The sequence below is a fragment of the Salminus brasiliensis genome, chromosome 2 (genome assembly GCF_030463535.1).
Source record: "Salminus brasiliensis chromosome 2, fSalBra1.hap2, whole genome shotgun sequence".
In the NCBI taxonomy this organism is placed as follows: Eukaryota; Metazoa; Chordata; class Actinopteri; order Characiformes; family Bryconidae; genus Salminus; species Salminus brasiliensis.
The window spans coordinates 50810466-50832341 of NC_132879.1; the positions used below are offsets into that span (position 1 = coordinate 50810466).

General features: G+C 42.4%; 1 protein-coding gene across 2 annotated transcripts; it reads right to left on the reverse strand.

Annotated features, from left to right (window-relative positions):
• Nucleotides 1-356: 356 nt before the first annotated feature.
• Nucleotides 357-21069, reverse strand: braf (B-Raf proto-oncogene, serine/threonine kinase). Of its 2 annotated transcripts, XM_072673083.1 has the most exons (20): nt 20830-21069; nt 17112-17213; nt 16510-16773; nt 15982-16085; nt 15550-15652; nt 15002-15150; nt 14570-14689; nt 13757-13916; nt 13517-13556; nt 12971-13090; nt 12223-12359; nt 11782-11899; nt 10476-10560; nt 8213-8389; nt 8003-8049; nt 7350-7468; nt 6663-6794; nt 5118-5252; nt 3884-4037; nt 357-3746 (listed from the first exon to the last, which is right to left on the reverse strand). In XM_072673083.1, exons 1-20 carry the CDS (start codon nt 20989-20991, stop codon nt 3724-3726), a joined length of 2451 nt encoding a protein of 816 aa, XP_072529184.1. In that variant the 5' UTR covers nt 20992-21069; the 3' UTR covers nt 357-3723. The 2 variants fall into 2 exon arrangements, with proteins under 2 accessions (XP_072529184.1, XP_072529185.1); XM_072673084.1 differs by lacking the exon at nt 12971-13090 and having other exon boundaries at nt 20830-21068.
• Between the last annotated feature and the right edge of the window lie 807 nt (nt 21070-21876).

Here is a 21876-nt window from a genome sequence, read left to right on the forward strand (position 1 = left end):
CAACAGTGGCAGCTTGGCACAACCCTGTCATCAATAGCCCGGAGCTCTAACTGCTGAACCACCACTGCCCCCGTAACTTCTTGTGCCCAACTTTAGGCATTCCAACTATAAATGAGGATTGAAAGAGTCCAGCAGTAACCTGTCTGCTTCTTAAACAGCTCAAAAAAAGTTGAGAGCACTTCCAACAGGGTTCTCAGACCTCCAGTTAATGATTTTAAACAGCTTTTTGTGGGTTTATGAAACTCCTCTTACATAACAATCCATTATACATCGGACACGAGTCGTGCTTAAGATAACCCAACAAGTCTAAAAAGATAAAATAAATATATATAAATAACCAGAAACTCACACTGCAGTGACAGTTTTCATGCACTTCTTTAATATATCAGTTTTTCATATTCACAACAAATACATTAAGCTCTTTCATCTTTTATATTATACAGTCTTAAATATTTTTACACAGAAATATTTTTTTTCAGAATTTCATCTATCAAAATGTCTTTTCTTAACCTTTATTTCTTCATTGGAAACATTTTTTGAACTCCATGCCTCCTAGCAAACGGACAGTATTTTCTTTGTACAGTTATTTACAGGTGAAAAGAGTCTCCCAAAAGCTTTTTTTATGATAGTTCTCAGTTGAATTAACTTATACTAGAGGTTTAAGGTGCAGGCAAGGCAAAGGAACGAAGGTGGCTGCAGGTAGAGGAAGTACATGAAGGAGACACAAAACAACTGAACTAAAAAGAAAAGGAGTGAAGAGGAAAAGGGCTTTTAGCAGGTCAAAAAAAAAGTAAGAAAAAAGAAAAGAAAGGTAGTCCCCAAGTGTTCCACAGTTGAGAGCAATCCTTCAAAAGATAAACCTCTTTAAGTAGCATTTCCATATAAAATAAGAAAACCTTGAAAATAAATACATACAGCACACTTAAAAACTAGCCTCCATTATTTTCTTGTGGCCAACTTCAGGTATTCCAACTATAAAAGAAGACTGAGAGTCCACAGCATGTGAGCAGGAACCGGAAAAGGTTGAGGGCACCTCAAACAGGATTCTCCAACCTCCAACTCATGCACGTTCCGAGTGACATTTTTCATGATTAAGGAATTCACAGATCATCATCATCATCATCATCATCATCATCTTTGCAGAAATCCCTGGGGGGGTAGGGGAATGTGAGGGAAAGGGGGAAATCAATCCCATCCTTAGAAAACCACAAAAACACAAAAGGGTCCAAGTCCTTGTTTATGTAACAGGGAGCAAGTGACCATGAGAAGCTTCTAATCAACTGGTTAAATGATAATTTGTGGCTTGGCTCCCACATTCATTAAATGTCTCAGAATGGGACCATTGATCTAGCATCAGTTTCTGTCACTTAGGTCATCATAAATAAGAAAGTATTCTCTCCTTCTCCAAGACGCTTGATGAATACAGGCCTGGAAGGCTTAGGTAAGGTGTGTAGTCTCATACAAAAAAGGCTTCGTTCCGCAATGTGCCAACAACCCCGTCACAAAACGCACTCATTCTTAAAAATGGGGTCCACTTTTGGCACCTAAACCCCCCTGGCTGCATCTGTTAATATCTAATAGAGTTTTAATCCCACTGTGATACGGAGAATGTTTAGTCATGCTTAGAACACTGACAGAAAAATGGGTTTGTCCACAGAAAGTTTTGCATCAATCTGCTTTACAAAAGTGCAAAGGACACACAGCTTAACATCCATTTGAGCAATCACAAAAACAAGTAGCTTTGGAAAAAGAAAAAGAAAAACCTCTCCTAGATGAGGGAAAAATGGAATAAAATTAAAGCTACATAAATAAATCTATTTTGCAGGCCTGCCTGTCCATGAAGGGAAAATAAACATAAAAAATAGGTCTCAACGAATATACAGGAATGAACGCCCTAAGGGGCAATGGTACAACACTTGACGAATCAAACTCCAAGCATATGGTCTGTAAGGATATCCTGTCTTCATTAAATCTGAAGTCAAAGCCAGGAACAAAAATAATGGGAGCACTGGTTCTGCATGGGACTTGACATTTCACACGGCCACTTCACAGTGAGCGTGGCAGCAGCAATGAGAGAAGTACTACTCTGCTGAAGAAACTCTGCTGATACAATGCACAAGCTACGGTTGGTGTGGAGTTGAACATTAGGGCACACAGGTATCAATTGTTCCAGAGTGAAACAGCAGAGTCTAGGGGCAGCTCTCCATATTTAGAAAGCTGTGTTCAATATGGCAAAGCATCGACTGATCCCAGATCCACATTCTTAGCCTGGTCATGTTGATATACAGTAAAAACCCTCCTTCACTAAAATCAAAGTGTTTATTTTACAACAGAAAAAGGTGACAAACGAAGGCTGGGTGAAAGCCACTTCACGCGATTTGTGTTTCTAATGCAGTAGTCCCCCAACCTGTCCTCAGGGCCTGCGTCTTTTACTCTATCCCAGCTAGCAAGACACCTGTGCAAGGGTTGACCTGGTTAAGGGGTGTTGTGAGCTAGGACAGAGCACAAATATGGACCTCATAAGAACCTTCTAAAGACCGGTTTAGGAAACACTGCTCTAAGGCCATGGAAACGTCCATGATTTTCCTTTTTGAGCTCATCCTCGCAACATATTTATAATAAATTAGAAAGAAAAAAAAAAAAAACAACAACAACAACAACAACAACCAACAACAACAACAACAACAAAAAAAATGAATGTAAAAGAGGAGCATGTCTAGTCATGGCTCATCACAGTAACCGTCTTGTAGAAAGGGATCATACTGTTTGGGCTGTATTTGATTTCTGTAAAACTGCAGGTTATCCCCTAATGTTTCTCTAAAACCCAGAGCCAAAATGAGGTAAAACTTTCCTACTGATGCTCATGTCTTTACCTGCCACCACAAAGGAATGTACGTGTTCTAGCTACAAGAAAGAAAACTCTGTAATGAAGCAAAAAAAAAAAAAAAAAAAAAAAGGAAATAAAAAGGGAAGAAAACCATTATCAGCAGCTCTGGCCATAGGCAACAATGTAACAAACAGAGGAAAAAAAAAAAAAAAAAAAGAAAAAAGAAGAAAGAAAAGGGGGGAAAAAAGTCTTAGTCATTCAAGTTATCTCTCCAAGTCCTCTCTGAGATCAGTTGAGATCTAACCTCTTTCCCTCATGATATCCAACGAGAAACTGCCAGACGGGACACTCTCTCTACTACAGAATCATGTCATTGGTCAAGGTGAAAATCCTGTGCTCCATCGGACAGCGCTACACGCTGATGCCAACAGGAAAGCTGAAAGGCTGGACATTCACATCAGTCCTTTCCATCTGAACGGCGTCCTTTATTTTTTCCTCTTGGCGAGACAGAGCCTTCTGTCCCTTCTTTGTCAAGTCCTGCATACGGTACGTCCTCCTCTTTCGTCTGGTGGGCAACTTCAAGGTTTCGCAACTTCTGCGCCAACTGTATTTTATGCGCATCGTTTCAAGTTTTCTTTGTTGTGATTTTTTTTTCTTTTAAATCAGCGATGGTTCCCAGCGGAGTATTTTTTCTTCTTTTTTTCCCCTTTTTATAATTTTTTTTAAGGTTTTTATTTTTAAGCGATTCCATCAACACCGTTGCTCTTCAGGTAAGGAGGAAGAAAAACAGCACATTCTTTGAAACTAGGTGTTTTTTCTGGTTTATGGATGAACCCACTGTAGGAACACAAGACATCTTAAAAAGTGACGAGAGATGGACTGTTGAGCTGGTGGCACTACTTAAACGCTGAAAATTCTCCTACAGGAGAAAGAGAAAGAGAGAAAGGGATGTTTCCAAGTATAAAATAATAATAATAAAAACATGAAAAAACAAAAAAACAAAAAAAAACACATCAGTACAGTATGTTGGAAACAGTAAAGAGGGCGTGTTCTTACCGTAGCCTCCAGCCTGAATGGGTGTTTTTGGAGAAGCGCAGGCGTACAGACTGAAGTCTTCCGTCTGGAAGCCAGCACGGTTGAGGGACGGTTCAGAGGCGCTGCGGTGGATCTTGGGTAGAGAGCGTGCCAAAAGCTCAATGGAGGCCAGGATCTGAAACAAAGCAAAAGATCCACAAATGACCTCAAAGCTACCATTTCTACAAGCATACAAAAAGAAAAGATGATCAATCCATTTGAGGTTCACAGTACATATGCTGTATGTATTGATCATTACAATTGTCATTTAAGAAACAGTCACTGGTATACCTGATGGCCTGATCCAGTCCTTCAAGCTTCAAGTATGGCTCAGCTCAACTCCCTATCCCACAAGAGTTAAGAAAGACGAGCATCTATACTTTTCTCTCTATACTTTCACCCAGAGGAAGTTTTCTTCTTCTGAGAGAAGTCACTAGCTTTCTTCAATCAATGAGCCATCTCTTTCAAAAGCACTAAACTAATGTCCAGGGCTAATGTTGCACATGATTTCACTCATGTCTTACTTTGATGTTGTTGAGATTTAATCACCCAAAACCCTGAATAAGATTTAAGGACACAAGGTTTTTGCATTACAGTGACCGTATGCAGGTAGCTGTTGAGTGTTGCGTATTTTCTGTATCCAAGTATCCAAACAGACTTTTGCATTTGGCAGAACATAAGCTTGAGGCATATTTGGCTTCAAGCCTGTTCACAATAGCTAGTGGACGTGGAATAGCTAGTGGAATAGCTAGTGAAGCACTTCTGTAAGTTGATCTGGGTAGGAGAATAATACATTCCATTAATGTCAGTGTTGAAGCACTGAACAAGGACTGACTGAAGAGACATTAACCCAATCACACATTTAACACAGTATAAAGATGACCTCAGGACTTCACAGAATAGCACAGTTTAGCATTACCGGATAGAACTGGTGCCATCTTGTGGCAATCTTTAAATAAATACACTAGTATTCACACTTTCCAAGCATTCCCAGGTGTTTTCACAATGCTTAAGGACATCTATTTTTGTTTCTATTATTTATTTATTTAAAGTAAGCAGTTTATTATAATCTGAACTGAATCTTTAACATTAAAGTAGAGAAATTTTGCTTTACCAAACACAAAAAAAGGCCTGGAAGGGAGCAACTTTACATAAAAGCCTGTTTACCACTAGATTTCATATAACAAAAACATCCAACAAGCATTTCTTCAGTCACCTGAGGGAAGAGGGGCCGCTCCTCTCTCTTCTTCTTCAGGCAGTCAGCCATGAGTCTCTTCATGGCCTTGGGGCAGTTGCTGCGCACCTTGCTCAGGTCAGGGGACAGGTAACCCCTACCCACCATGAAGATGATCTACAATGGAAAAAAGCCATTGCAACAGTCTTGCTCAATGACAGGTTCAAACCCAGATAGATACTTAAGTACATACATGTAATCTTAGGACCAAATTACTGGGGCAAAAAAAGAGAAAAACATTTGCTGGACAAAAACAGCGAAGATCACCTTTCAGTTCAGAAACCTTATTTTAGCCTAGTTCTAACACATCATACAGTGTCACTACATAAGCAATTCCATTTGATTAAGTGTAATCTGAAGCAGGTGTGATTACTCAGAAATGCATGACGCTTACATATTTAACAACTTTTTGCAGCAGAATGCAACATTATGAATTGTGTTTAGCACTTAAAGGTATCTTTAGTGTTTCTGACTCCAGCCTGAATGAGGGGGAAACATTATCTGCAGCACTGTAGGGAACCAAGCTTCATTACTTTCAATTATTTGGCAGTCCACCAATCTGTTTTCACATGTTTGAAAATGTAGAACTGTGCATGTGTTCGCTCTCTCTGGAGCCATCCACAGATGGTCAGATAGCCTCAAGGATAAGGGTCAGTAACTTTGGGGTCAGGCATATACATCCTGACGCAACTGCCCAGATCCTGAATGTCAAAAGGTGAAGCCTCGTTTTAATGAATACACACAGCGCTATGGACTTTGGGGTAGCCATCTGCTGAACTAACTGTGAGCTAAGAGCTGACTGACAAGCCAGCTTTCTTGAGGGATCCTTCACACACAAATAATGAAGTTCATTTTGCACTTCCAGCAAGTCTTTTCTCTCTGGACGCAAGGACACAGGTTTACAACAGCACTAATCAATCTCAATTACAACGGACAGAAATCTTGGTCTCAGTAAGTAAGTAATAGCACCATCTTGTGGATCAAGAAAAGAATGCATGTTGGTAATCTATAGGTCTCAAAATTTATTCCCTTCATACATATTGTGATATTATAAAGTACTGGGGTCAACCCTGAGATCTGCTTTTGACAAAATATTAAACATAATTGATGCGTACTCTACTCCACATGCGAAGCGCTTTCTCCTTTTGTGGGTCATGTTCAAGTGCGCCCCAAATGAAAAATTCCCTCCATCCCTTGAGGCCACTTGAAACAGAACCTGTGTTTTGGTGCTAAAAGGCTTAGCACCGACCAAGTCAGACTGACAATGACAAACAAACCACACTGTTTACATCAGCACAGCTCAGTTAAACCATCAGTCTTAGGTTATTATCAAACCACTGATGTGCATGTAAATGTAATTTGTGACTCAAAAAGCAATAGTGGAACAAATGTGGAAAGTTCAATCTTAGCATGTCCCTGCAAAACCCTGCTTTTTCCTCCTCAGGATTTCTATAAATCTATGTATATCAAGTAATTTCACACTGTTACTGATGAGAAGAGCTAGGGCTAGACTTTCAGAGGACTCACCTGGTCTCTGTTGTTGATGTTTGAGTAAGGCAATGCCCCCGACATGAGCTCGTACAGGACGATGCCAAAGGCGTAGACGTCTGACTGAAAACTGTATGGGTTCTTATCCTGAAGCCGGATCACCTCAGGAGCCTGCACAACACACACATACATACAGTCTAACCACCTAAAATAAAAGTAAACCTTTCTTGGATCACCTCTTTTCAGGGGCAGAGGGGAGACACCACATTTCAGGAGAGAACATGCTAGCTGGTGATCCAGAGCAGCAGATAATGCACCTGGAAATCATACGTCTAAAACACATATACAGAATCTCAAAAAGCTTGTAACTGCTGCCAGAGACTCTCATGGGTTCTGCTGCTAGAAACCTCTGATAATCACTGACTGTCGTTTTCGTGTGATCTCATTTCACAGAAGCAATTAAAAACACACCTGAGCAATCATGCTGTAATTTCGACAAGCTAAAACATGAATCAGTACACATTAGTTGTGTAGTTACTCCAGTCAGATTGGGGGAAAAAAAAAAAAAAGGTATATAGAGCAGCAGAGCTGGAGATTGGAGAAGGTTTATTACCAAAATGATCAAACATCATTGCAGCCCCATGTTTTACACTTATTAAATTTAATTAAATTAAATTTTACAATATAACATCTACAGCTAAATGGAGCATGCAGCAGTTCACTTACCATCCACAGGATCGAGCCTGACAGCTGCTCAAACTGGTGTGATCCACTCCAGCGGGATTTCACTGTAGCGAGACCGAAATCACCAATCTTAACCGTAAGGTCTTCATGCAAGAAGATGTCTGGAGAGAGGTGCTGTTAAGGTATGCATAACAACACACGCTGGTTCATTTCTTACTGTCTTAATGATATAGGTTATATACATCATGTTCACGGCCAAAGCACAGCTCTTTCACAGAGCTGGTACAGAACTGGGCGATTGATGACAGGGTTGTGGGTTCGATACCCGGGCTCTGCAAGCTGCCACTGTTGGGCCCTTCACTCGCTCTGCTCCCCGAGTGCAATGGCTGCCCACTTCTCCAGGTATGTGTGCTCACTGCACAGATTGTTTAAAGGTGGAGCCCAAATTCTATCTGCATCCAACACAAAGAGGGTGAATATGGTTGTCTGCAGAGCCACCGGTGGGTCATGGCTTTCCCCCTTCCACCTACTGGTATAACTTAAGAACAACTCAGCCAATTTGCATTGCTCATCATGTATTTACCAAACAGTAATCCTTAAGGTGTAACAAAAGTTACAGAGCAAGGGGTTAAAAGGAACAAATATTGTGCACCATGGCTGAGTCGAACAACTGGCCCAATATGCAGAAAGGATACTGTTGCTCTTCAGGTCTCTGTGTATGATGGACTTGGCATGTAGATAGCTGCAGGGATTAAAAGTAATAAAATAAATTAATTAATTAAGCCACAACTCCAAACTGAGCACACATGCTAATATTAGCAGCTGTTATCTGGAAATGTCTACATTAGATAGGACTAGATATTAGCACATGGTATTTGTTCCACTCTGGGACTTCAAGTACTCACTCCATGCCCTGGGCCGTCTGGCGAGCGATGTCAATCAGTTTGATCATCTCGAACTTGGTCTCAATAATGTGCAGGTGGTGGTAGAGGCTGGAGCCTTCACACCACTGTGTGACGATAGCCAGCTGGGGCTTGGTGGTGTAACCCATAAAGAGCAGAATATTGACGTGTCGCGTTTTCCTGAAAGGGAGAAAGACGCAGAGAAGCGTGATCCTCATGAAGACAGACATGCATGATGGCATTGCATGAATGTGTTCCTTTGTCAAAACTCATATTGAAACCTGGAGTACTTGCTGATACTGATACACATCCAGAGTATTTTTTTGTTCCTTTAAAAACAGCCAAGCTTTAAAATGAGTAGAGAGATGGGCACAGAGCTAGAGCCGCCACAGGATTGGATCAGATTCTTTGTACTTTCTCCCCCCTCCAGCACTTCCTGATCCTGGATATGCCATCTCTGAGGAGTCCAATTTTACATGCTACTAGCATTTTTTTAGCTTAAAAAAAAAAAAATCACTGTGATGCTCCAATGACTGCAACAGAAAGAAAAGCACCTCTATTGTTGCTACTCCGGGATCAGTGTGCTGCAAACTGCACTATGCTACTTGTAAAAAATTGTGTAACACTGTGTAATCAAATCAGAGTGGGCAAAATCCTTCAATATTATTCTCCTGTGTCAGTCTACATGTTTTTCACTTTCAGTGACTGTTCTGCATGTCTCAGCTTGTCAATGAATGCTGCATAGAGTTGTCATTTAGGGCTGACTCAAAGCACAAATTCCACTTCCTGGTCATGTGTCAATAAAGCCTTCCTAACCATCCTGATTATTAACTAAAAACAGTTTCATAGAAGAATCTATTCTTTATACCAGATGCCTCCAACCCTCTTCCTGGAGATCCACCTTCATGCAGGTTTCAATTTCAATTTAAATCTGACATGCCTCATATAACTAATCAAGGACTTCTGAGGATCAACTGGGGATATTGGGGTTAGATCGAAAGTCGCTCTGCTGAAATGTGTGTAACCTGCTTCTTAAAGAAACCTTATAACAAACAAATTAGCACACTTGGTTCAACCTGTATCCTTCTTGAAGACCTGCTGCACCCACCCTTTAGAAATAACCGTACAGTACATAATTGTACAACAGCAGTACATCAATTTAAGATTTTTCTAAGGATTAAGACAAGCAGTGTGCACAATGCCAATTAATGTAATATTTAATTTACCCCTCACCTTTGGCTTGCTCACTGGGGGTCTTAGGTTTTATGTCTTGTTGATCTCTTGTCCTACTGTTTATCCATTCTGTAAAGCTGCTTTTGTCAATGCCAGTTGAAAAAAGCGCCATACAAACAAAATTGATTTAATTGTCACATGGCTATATTTATTTATAATCTAAAATAAATATTTATTTTTAGGAAATGTTCACTATGGCCATGATAAAAGTCAATAACTGCCAAATCTACAGATACACTACTCGTCTACTGCTTTTAAACAGACTGATATACAGCATCCCTATGACACAGTAAAGTAGCATTCTGCAGTGTGTAGTAAGGTTGCAATGATAGGAGTTTGCTACAGGAACACAGAAAAATAGTATTTCAGATTTCTACATTTTAAAAAAATTCCTATTCATCAAAAATCAAATAGTTCAACAATCAAATAGTGAACAAATCTCTTTTTAACATTTTGTGTCTTAACATAGTAAATAAAAGGAAGGCAAAAAGTCTCTTGATTAATAAAATCAAACAAATAAAGCTGCACATGAGGTGGAGCTTTTTAGAACTATTTTGTTTTGGCTAATGATTACTTACATTATAGATTATTTTATCCACGGATCGATTGACTGATTGCTTTTCAAAACTCAGATAGTAAGAAATTGGTGGGATCAGTTGGATTCTTTTCCAATACCAGTATTAAGCACATGCACACAGTATGATAATCAATTTTCATACCATAGCATGACCCCTAAAACCGGTATATTGCTGCAACCCTAGTAGTGCACATAGTATGAACATTCACGGAAAAAAGAGGGGTAAGCAGCAGACAACACAGCTGCAATACTTGACCAGAGTATATTAGAAGAGCATGCTCAAAATGAAACCACTGAATCAACTACAGCATCTACAGTTTGTAGTACTGATCAGGTTCACTCCATTCCACAGTGCAGTGCCACCAGGCTCATCAGGTGGGTGAGAGTTAAATCTGTTAAGTAGATCACATGCCAAATTAGCATGAGGTCATGGAATGAGAGCACGGTCTGCCTTACCTGAGGACCCCCACTTCATTCTTGAAGGCCTGTAGTTGTTGAGGAGTAGGTGCAGTGACATTCAACATCTTTACTGCCACATCGCCTGTAAAAACAAAAATGCTGAAGCTGACCACACATTTGATTACCAAACTACAGCTTAGGGAGCTATACCTGAGGGATTTGCATTACTGCACACAGCACAGACAAGAGTCCACAGACATGATCTGTCCGAGCAGCGGTGATCGTGTGAATAGCCTCAATTCTGAAGTGTTCGCTAGATTCACAACACACCAGTAACTGACTTTGAGGTTCTAAGGTCATGTCAGAAAAGTAAAAGTAAGAATGCATCAAACATTGCCTCAAGACACTATACGTACAAAAGTTTGTAGAAACCTGCTCCTCCAGTATTGCTTTTGAAATCAAGGGTTGTTTTCCTGGTGCTGCTGTACCAGCCTCTACTCTTGGAACATCGGTGTGAGAATTTAATGGCATTCTGCCATGAGGGCATAAGCAAAACCAGGTACTGGATAATGGATGATTAGTTATACATCAAAAATTCACCTTAAACTTTTGCCAGATGTATCTGCTGGAGCTAAAACACTCCAACACACTAAAAAAAAACGGCAGTTTCACAGCCCAGTGCTGCAGGGATTTATACACGTCTACTGAATGGTATTTGGCATGGTGACTTCAGACTTATTGTGGCTGCTGCAGTGTCCTGTTGTATCCGCAATGCATTTCTATGGCAATTAAAAAGCTGTGCACACACAACTGAATGTCTGTCAGTAATGGATGCACCATAAAGTAGCTGAACTCATTCATTAAAAGGAGTGTCTGAATACTTTGTATGTATAGTGTATATTGAGTATTGAGGGTGTAATCAAGCTGCTGTTAGATTTAACTTTCCTCATTTTCACAGGGAATATCATCTAATAATATTTGTAGAAATAAATATTATATGTGTATTTGTACTAAAATATATGTACACACTTGAGTATTGTGATGTTTTCTAAAAGTTTAGTACAGATTCCCAGTAGGTAATTTAGTATTTTAAACCTAGACTGCTAAATAGCAGTTTTGTACTTTGTCTTCAGATCCCACTGTTTTTGTGTATATGTATAATTTTATTTTTTATTTATTTATTTATTTATTTATTTTTTTCAACCAGGAATTTTGCAGATGGTGGTGTTTTTTTTGTTTGTTTGTTTTTGTTTTTTAAAATCAACAATTGCCAATATATCACAACCTTAATCATAACTCTGTATTGTGATTTGTATCATAGTGGATACATAAATGTGTCCTGACTAAATTTGTGTTGACATACCATGCCATTTTCCCTTGTAGACGGTTCCAAAAGAACCAGATCCTATCCGCTGGCCCAAAGTGATCTGACCCTCCGGAATCTCCCAGTCATCACTGGAGTCCCGTCGGCCCAGTGTTTTCTACAAGACAAAAGGATAGATTATAAATAAACGAAATACTACAGTCTAACATTCTGTAAGCAATGCCTCCACAAATATCAAACACTACTTACTGTGCAGATGGACTGCCTGCTCAACCTTAACATGTACAATAGCATACTGGGCTGAACTCCAAAATTCATACATATAGGTGATGGGTAAGACCATCTTAACTGACAGAGTTGGTTCAGTGTGATATTCACTGAATTCACTGATTTAGGATGCTTTGAGGAAACCTTGTCCTCACCCTGGGCTCTTCAGAGCCAATAAGGTCAAAGTGTGTGGTTATAAAAGAAGCCTCTCACCATTTTATTGCGGTCCTCGGATGAGGACGACGACTTGCGCTCCCGCTGTTGGCAGGGCGACTTCTGTGGAACCTTCACATTGGTCAGGGAACCTGGCAGGGAGGCAGGGGGTGTGGCCGAAAGCCCAGTAGTGGAGCCTTTTAAATGTTGTTTTCGGAAAAGGTTGAGGAAAGAAAAAGCAAAACAGGTTATTGTTAATTAGAAGAAAAAGAGAGGGAACAAGAGAAAGACAGACAGACAATCAGACAGACAGGCAGACAGACAGACAGAGAGGTTGAATTGTGGGTCAAGTGGGTGAAGGAAGGGTCACATCACACAGCTCCATGCAGTGTGACATGAGACAGCGCGAGACAGTGTATAGTGCCTTTTCTTATATCTAACACAGATTCATAACTAAATTCTACCTGTGTTCCCATTGCCTATCAAGCTGGTCTAGGAAGAAATGTAGTTGTACATAAGAAACATGCCCTAAAACCAACCTTCATTAAATGCCTATTAATTTAATAACACAAGCATCGATCTATGCTTTCCAGAAATGTGATTAGTGACATTCAGCCGTGGCCCCATGTGTGAGCAAAAGGTCAACATTTTGAGCCGAATTCACCTGTGTGGAGTCCTACTTTAGAAAAAGTGCCTCCCGCCTCTGAAAGGGCAGTGCAGGTGATGTGAGGGTAAGAGGTTTTGGGGTGGGTAGACAGATTTACACATACAGGGCGTGAAGCACAGAGACGCACAAAGGCCCAACTACCTCGGAACACAGGCTCGGTCTCAAAATCAAACACAATGTCATTGGGGTAGGAGTATGGGAGGGGAGAAGAGGTCCGTGTTCTGTGCTTCCTCAAGCAGCGAGCTGGGAGGGGCAGGGGGGCTGCAAGGGGAAGAGAGACACATACACGTATACAAATGATCACTGGCCCCAAAGCACAGGCACACCTTGCCATCCACTAACTAAACCAGCCTGCGTCTAGTCCCAGTGGTGATTCGCAGAACATCAGCAGATCTGCACCACTGATTAAAATTACAAAATTAAGGGCAGGTGTTAAAAGTGCTGATGGTCTCTTTACAAAGAGCTACAGCAGTTAAAAAGCAAAGGCGTTTGGAAAAGGCCACCCAGTACAGAGAACAGAGGTTTACTGCAGATGAAAAACACATCGATATCATACAGAATGGCTTAGGCGGAGTTTGAGGCCAGTGACACAGGCATAGGATGACGGGAAGCTGGGGAAGCTGGTGAATCTGCATTACTGTGGGTGTGCGAATTCAAGACGCGTTTGCATGTGTGGGGAACACTTACCTCCATCAGATCTCTGCAAACCTTGATCACGAATCAAGTCCTGAAAAAGGAGGAGAATGACACATATCAGAAGAGGTACAAAAAATATGTTGCTACTCAAACTCTCAAACACACGTTTGCGCAAAGACGACTCTGATAAGATCAAACAAACATCATACTAAACACTCTCTCTACCAGTTAAGATGATGGCAACAATAAAAGGTTGTAGAAAAACAGAGCCCTCTACGTTTGATCACTCACATCAATGTTGACTGGCTCGATCGTGTTGATATGGACGTTGGGTGCTGAGGAAGAGCGATCTCTCTGGCCAAATTGGTTACGGTGGTCTTCCTCTCCCGGCCGGAAACTCTGTGGGATGGGGATGGATTTGGACGGGGACACGCTTGAATGGCACAGCGATCTGGAGGAACAAAATGTTCAATTGGTTTTTTTTTTAAATGACATTTATTAGATTAGAAAACAGCTTAGGTCTCTAAAAGCTTAGCCTAAAAGCTAACCTAAGAGCCCCACAAGAACCTGGCGCATCTGCTTCACCAGAGCTTCATTATTGAGCCATTTCCCTGGGTAAGGATGATCTGATGTCTGTCTGTCCCCCCCCCACACACACACACACACACACACACACACACACCAAACGCTAGGAGCAGGCATATGGGCATTTGGGTGGATGTTTTAAAATTAGCGCCTTCAACCACAGACTCAGAACCTCTTCTCTGGAAGGCAGTGGACAGTTGTCCGCTGTTACTTTATGTCTCTACAGTGCAAGAAGACATATGCTGCTCTTGTGCATACTTAATACATCCACATCGACCTTGCTTACATTTATAAATTGTTTGTTGTTAATAGTTCTTCTGGGACTTTTGTTGTATTTATTTTAATCATTTATAATCATTAAATTACCATCTTATCTTATTAAGTAAACACAGATGCCTCCCCACAATTGTTTAATGGAAAATAAGGCACTCCCAGAAGTGCAGCTGACATGCATATCAAACATGTATGCAAACATTGATGCTGATCATTAATGATCATTAATTTTACAGCCAGTCTTACCCTGTGGAGTCAGATGGTGGGATGGACGGACACACCTCCGACACAGGGGTGGTGCCCTCAGATGACACCTCCTCTTGGGTAATTGGGTGGTGCACTAAAAACTTGGACGCCAGTAATAAACTAAACAGGGAGGAAAACAGAACCGTAAATTATAATGTGTAAATTTACCATTACTGTACACCAGTTCTCCTTACTCTATTCCCCAGGGCGCACTACACAGATTATACTCCAACCTAGCTTTCAGTACAATTGTATGACAGGTACTCCGTGCCCTTAATTGTTAGTCACTGTGAGGTGGGGTGGGTGAATGTGGACTGTCTAGTGGGCCCCAAGAAGGAAACACTGGTCTGTCCTGTAGGTCAGGGGTGAGCAGCTATAGTTATCCTTTCCTATATATTCTCTACTGCTTTTCAAACCTTTTCTCACACTTACTCCAGCTGGTCATAGTTGACACACATGAGCGGGACCTCAGTGCTGCAGCGCTGGTGGAACTTGTAGCCGCACGTCTGGCAGCGGAAGCCCTGGAACAGCAGCTTCCGGCAGAAGTCACAGAAGGCCAACGTAAAGAAGGTCTTCCTCACCTGTCAACAGCAGTCATGGTCATAGTTTTTGATGAAGTCTACTCTTATGAAGGCCATTACATACTGTGATAAAGCAGACCTACAAATCTCATTTTAGTATTTATAATACTACTACTACTACTACTAATCCTACAACACCTACTAGTATGAAGAAGAAGAAATAATTATAATATTATTAATAATAAAGTCAGTAAAATCATGCCAACATGAATTTCAAATACACAGACTGCTTGGAAAAGGTTGGACAGGCCTTGGGCAGTTGGACAGGCCTGGGCTCAGTGAGCCTCACACATTTTAAACAGTAACTCCTTGTGATAATCTTCAATACACCTCTGTCACTAACAATAAACGAACTAAGCTGAATGATGACCATTTTTAACAATTTCATGTCATACTCACAAAATTATGTGTTGTCAGGGGCACATTCTCCAAAACCTCCACATGCAGCTCCTCTCCCGTCAACCAAGAAATATCTGTGTCCCAACCAATGGGCTTCTTCTCCCTGAGGAGGGAAGAGGGAGTTTATGAGCAGATGAAACTATTCTTTGAAACATGGCAATTCAAGCAGTTAGTAGTTCAAAATGATCAGGTAGGACTGACGAACATTGGTACATTAAATACCAGCCTGCAGGTGTTCTCTTTCTGTGCAAAATTGATAGAAACTGCAAGCGTACACTGAATTTCCCTGAATCACTTCACCAGACACTCTAGGTTCATGGGCATCTCTGCCTTCAGGTCCCCTTTGAGCTAGTGCTGCCTGCTGAGAAACTCTGTCCCAACACACTAAACATCATGCTATTTGAATTTGCAAAGGTAGGCAGATGCTATTACCCATCCTGAATCCTGTAGACAGCACAGCATTCTGGGATCAGACCTCGCATCATGAGAGCCTTCTTTAAGGAGTCCCTTACGGTCATCCCGCAACGCGCAGGGACCTGAAACACACACAAAACAAAAGTGAGGTCACATCGATGCGCTCTCTTATCTATTATTTCAAGTCTTACATTTCAGCAGTGTTGTTCTAACCCTGTTCTAGTCAGGCTCAGAAGCTCATCAACATAAAAGGGGTCACCTACATTTCCTCATTTACCGTGGACTCGTATAGCTCTACAAACTCGCAGATAAAAGGAATCCATAAAATTGTCTTGACTCAAAACCCAAAACTGCAAAGCTAAAGATTTGAAATTGGGCCTCAAACAGAATACTGCCAAAGTCCCTCCTTGGAGAAAACTACAGTCTACTGGCAACAGAGCTGGAATAACATTAAATGTGCAGGGCAGGGGCTCTCCAGGACCTCTGGGCTAATGGAACAAGTTGGACAGAACACTTAGAGATGAACAGCACTCAGCTCCAGCTCACCACTGTCCTCTGTTTGTTGGGCAGAAAGACTCTGACGATGGGTTTCTGGGGCGAGCGGGGGTTGCCACGGGCGGCATCTGTGGGGGTCTGCAGCACAGCCAGGGTGTTTGGGGCAGCGGGGAGGCCGTGGGCTGTTCCTAACTTCATCTCCAGTGGACTGGGGGTGGGAGAGGAGCAGAATTCGGTTCCGTTTCCGATAGCCTCCAGCAGCTGCTGCTCCCTCTGTTGCAGTGCATCCAGCTTACTGGTGTACTCCTCATAGGCCTGGGATGAGAAAGAACATGCCATTACTACTGCAAGACAACGTCATATAACTCCTGTTTCTCCTGTGAAGTTCTAAAGGTAGCGTTCCCCAGCATCTCTCTGGAAGGTGAGGTTCCCCAGCATTTCTTTTTTTTTTTTTTTTAAATGTAAGATCTTCTAAAGCATAGGTGTCACTGTACTTTGGTCAGCAAATCTATTTTCCCACAAACAAATTAGTGCCATGGCCACTACTGAATACTTGCCAGTACTTTCACTGTACTACCAGCTGCAGCATAAGCTATCTCTCTCTCCACATCTATGAGGAGTGGCACCTTTTTTTGCATATCTAGCCAACTCACCTCCAGGTATATGGATGGGGGGTTGTGTTCACCGCCAAACTTGTCCAGAAGTGCCTCTATGTGCTCTTGAGTCAGCTTAATCATCTGTTTGATGTTCCATATCTGCAAAAGCAAGAAACAGAAAACCATTTTTACCCAATGCATCTCATTTGCTTTCATTAGCACCTCAGTTAGCACAGTGGACTTTAGGTATTGTGTTACTGGCAGCTTTACGCCACGTCTCCCAAACAGAAAGCCAGTGTGGACTCTCTTCGCCAAGGTGTAAAAGCTCACACTGAATGCTAACTCTCTAGTATTTCCCAGAGGGAACGCAGCAGTGTGACTAGTGTAGTCTGATGCTATGAGAACTTTCAGGCTCAGCGGCCAAACATGAGCCGAGCTCTGAAGACACCACAGCAGGCCTCCAGCAGAGACACATTCAGATGTTCATTAGATGTTTAAGACAGCATACTGTTAGTATACCATTTCTGCAAGCATGACTCAACAGGAACAACTTAGCCGTGACCTTAAACATCCTGAAAGTTCCTCCACCAACAACTTCACAAGTTGATGCACCATGTCCAGTCTTATACAAATAAAACACTCCCAAAGGTTTCCTAAAACACTCATTAGTCTCAAACTGTAAAAATTTAAATAACAAAAAGCTATAAAATTATGTAACACTGGAATTTTTTTCTAAACATGCAAGGATGCTCTCAGGGATTTCAATTACTCCAGCTTTCAATTACAATCCCAACCACTACACCCAATCTGCATGCTGAACTGGTCATATGCTCCTACAAGCACCTGAAGTCATGTGAGACATGGGTAAGTAAATATACTGAACATACTACAGTGCCACAGTCCAAAGCCATTATTTCAGGACTTTAAGCCTAAAGGAACGGTTACACAGCTCAGCATTAACAAGCTATTCTTGGTATTGCTTTGTTTGCAACCGCCAGATCAAAAGCCAGATTTATATATCTCACATTCCGACAGCTGTACAGTTCAAGTTGGCACTTGATTACAATCTACCATGCAGATATACTGGCTCTGCCAAACTAGGAGGGAACCAAGAAAAAAAAACACCCTGTAATTCTTCTAAGAGACTCCTAAATGTGACACAAAGGGTAACCACTTCAGCTGCACTCTGTAGTCCTGCCAGGATAAACAACTGAATGACAAAGGTGACTCCAACATTTGTTAAAAACAAAAAGCTCTGCATGTTATGAACCTGTCCTTTGCAACATTGCCCAGCATGACAACAGGCCTCATGAGCCTAATATGGTCAGAGAGCAGCAACAGAGCTGTTGCAAAAGCAGTTGTGACTAAATCCATCTGCGAGATTTGCAAGTGTATGGGGAGGCATTGGGTCAAGCAAAAGACACTAGTGTTTAAAGCCGTAAAGTGAAGAACAAATGTCTACCTTGGGGACTATCAGAAGCCAAAGACCAGCTGAAGACCAGGTGTTAGGCTAGTTTACCACATTCTTATTATTTTGAACACTGGAGTAATATAGTGGCTAATATAGGCTACATTGGGGAGGGTCAGGGCATGTCCCCACCACTTTTCAACAGAGTAGTTCGCGGAAAGTCTTACATGGAAGAGCTTAAAGCAAAAATCTAAAGATCTTAAGACAAAAGCTGTCTTAAATGGACACAAGCCAAAACTATTCAACTGTCTGTGAACCTGTTTCTTATGGACCGGCTCTGCTTTTATCCTGATCATTTTCAAAACAAATTTATTCCAATGATCGTGCAAGAGTTGGTGAGGGAAGATGTCCATTCAAAGAGGACAACTGAAAGCTAACAGGTTGGTACCACAACTTAAGGTCATTATACTAGCTAAAATAATGCAAAATAAATAAAAACACTGCATCTTCCTCCTCAAATTCCTCTCTTAACTACAAACTGCTGCTTTTACCTTCAATAAAGGGGGGAAGAGAATTACATCAACACCAGATGTCCATCAGAAAAACCACAGATCACAACTGACACCTGTGACAATGCAGCTCCAGGGGTTCCCAGTCCCAGACCAAAGGGGGACCCACATCTGACTGCACTAGCCAGCTAAGCTCCAAATGTGCCAGGTCATAGGGTCAGCTTTTTGGGAGCCTGCGATGGAGCTAAATAACATAGGCCCTCACTCCAGCACTGACAGATAAGGAAGGCAGCTGGTTGGGAAACCACCACCACCACAACCAGGATGGAGCTGCCAGAGCTGGCACCACAATAACACTTGGCCAATAAATCTACATTACTCTAAAACATGCCACACAGTAACATGGTCACATATCAAAATTGACACCCGTGCCACTGCAGCTAAAGGGGTTTCCCCAACCTCAGTCCTGATGATAACACACACACACACACACACACACACATCTAACACAGCTGACTGAACTCATGGACTAACCAGCTAAACCCCTTATGTGCTGGACAGATGTGCTGGAGTGGGTTAAAGCACAGTAAGGTCCTCAGGACAGACTTTTTGGGAGCCTGTGATGGAGCCAAGTGATGTAGGCCCTCACTCCAGCAGTGGCAGATTAGGCAGGCAGCAGGTTGGGAAACCACCACCACCACCACCACCATCACCACAACCAGGATGGAGCTCCCAGAGCTGGCACCACAACAACACTAGTCCAATTAATCGACATTACTCCAAATCATGCCACAAAATAGACACACACACCAAAACTGACACCTGAGCCACTGCAGCTCAAGGGGTTTCCAGCCTCAGTCCTGACGATAACCCACACTGCACACACACCTCCAACACACCTGACTGAACCCTTACGTGCTGGCCAGATGTGCTGGACTGGGTTAAAGCACAAATATCATTTTTGGGAGCTTGTGATGGAGCCAGGTGATGTAGGCCCTCACTCCAGCAGTGGCAGATTAGGCAGGCAGCAGGTTGGGAAACACAAACTACCATCATCATCCTCCTCCTCCTCATCCTCATCATCATCCTCATCATCCTCATCCTCCTCATCCTCATCAGGACGATGCCTGCAAGAGCTGGCACTAGATTTACACTCGGCCAATAAATCTCCATTATTCCAAATCATGCCCAGAGTTAGTAATTCACCTGTCAGTGTAAATCATGTAGGTTTGTGGGGCTAGACGAGGCACCGCTTGCACGGACAAGATGACAACACTAAAGCTGTGGCCGTTAAGGAGCTCCTGCCATGGTTTACACTGCAGACTGGGCACTGGCTGCAGTTTGGGAAGGATGGGGAACGATGCACAGTAGAAACATGTAGACGGGTTTGCTTGGAAATCATCAGACGTAGCCTTAGCTAGCTGGCGTTATTATTTCAGCCAGGGACAGCTAGCTAGCTAGCTAACTAACTAACTAGCTAGCTAACGCGGATGCTAGCTAACAGGCTAGCCGAGCGGTATAGCGGCGGGCTCCAGCTGCAGTGGGCTCAGGGAAAATAAAGCGAAAAGCGAATAAATACGGCCAGGCCCCGCCACCAACAGCAAGCAGCTCGGAGAAACTGCGAGGGGGGAAATGGAAATATGGGAGAAGCCGATTAAAGCTCGGTGTACTGAGCGAGTAAATAAACAGGCGCATTTGTCCTAAAAATGCTGTTTTTCGTGCATCCTCTCGCCGCCTCTCGCCGCCTCCCCCTCCCCTGCAATGCATCCCCACGATCCATATTACAGCCGGTGTTTCCTGAAGATGTCCATCCAGCTCGGCACCCGACTCTCCAGCCTCTCCTCTAAGCCCACCGTACCTCCTCGGGAATGTCCTGCTGAGCCTCGGGGATCCCCCCGGAGCAGGTGGAGGCCAGCCCCGTGCCCAGCTCCTCCAGCCCGGGCTCCCGCTCCGCATCGCGGTCCATGGGGTCTCCGTTGAAGACGGGCGGTGGAGACTCGGCGCTGCTCAACGCCGCCATTTTAACACTGCGAGAAACTGAGTGGAAAATAATCGAGGAGAGACACCGAGGATCGAGACAGGAGGGGGAGACAGACTCAAGAAATGTGAAAAAACCAAACAGCGCCGGGGTGAGCAGGGAGAGTGGAAATCAGGACGGTTTAGCCCCGTTCATCAGGACAGGGTGTTTACATTAGCCCGGTCAACAGATACCAGTAAACTGTAGAAGTTAGCGGGCTTACTACTTCCGCTTATCACCGACAGTTTACAACAACTTCTTACAGCTCATTATAATTTTTTATTTACATTTAGACATTTAAAAAGTCTTTAATAAAGTCTAATAATAATTTTAATTTAATTTAATAAATTCTAATAATAAGTATAATAATTTAATACATCACTGGACACCCCCCCCCCCCCCCTAATTTATGTGAGTCTTGTTTTATTATCACAATTCATTAAAAATACCTTATACATTTTTGAGGTCCATCTCCTTTTCCACTTCTTCCTGCTCAGACTTATGGTGGGATGGCGGGTCTGGAGCCTACCTAGAATCACTGGGCAAAGGCAGGAATACCCCCTAGACAGGGAGCTAGTCCATCACAGGGTACCACACCCTCACCTGTTCCCTCACACCTAAGGGACAATGTGTAGCCTAGCCTATTCACCTCCCATGGGCTTATAGGAGGAAAGCAGAGCACTCAGAGGAAAGCCACATCCTCAGGCAGAGACAGATGAGCCCGGAGCAAAGGTCTCTGGAGTCAGGATGTGTCTCCCCTTACTTAAAATATTACTATGACTTCTTACCTCTAACCTGACAGTTTACAGTTTATTATATTTAACAACTCAAATATAACGAAACAAACTAAATAAAACACTACAGAAACACATACTTAAGTAATAGTTC

What these genes read in the sequence shown, in the direction of transcription:
- braf (XM_072673083.1), bottom strand. Translation starts at nt 20,991, where the DNA reads ATGGCGGCGTTGAGCAGCGCCGAGTCTCCACCGCCCGTCTTCAACGGA. An exon ending in CCAACAAACAGAGGACAGTG is followed by an intron (nt 16,086 to 16,509) that starts GTGAGCTGGAGC and finishes TGTGTGTTTCAG; the next exon opens with GTCCCTGCGCGTTGCGGGAT. An exon ending in CCCTGACAACACATAATTTT is followed by an intron (nt 15,151 to 15,549) that starts GTGAGTATGACA and finishes TGCTGTTGACAG; the next exon opens with GTGAGGAAGACCTTCTTTAC.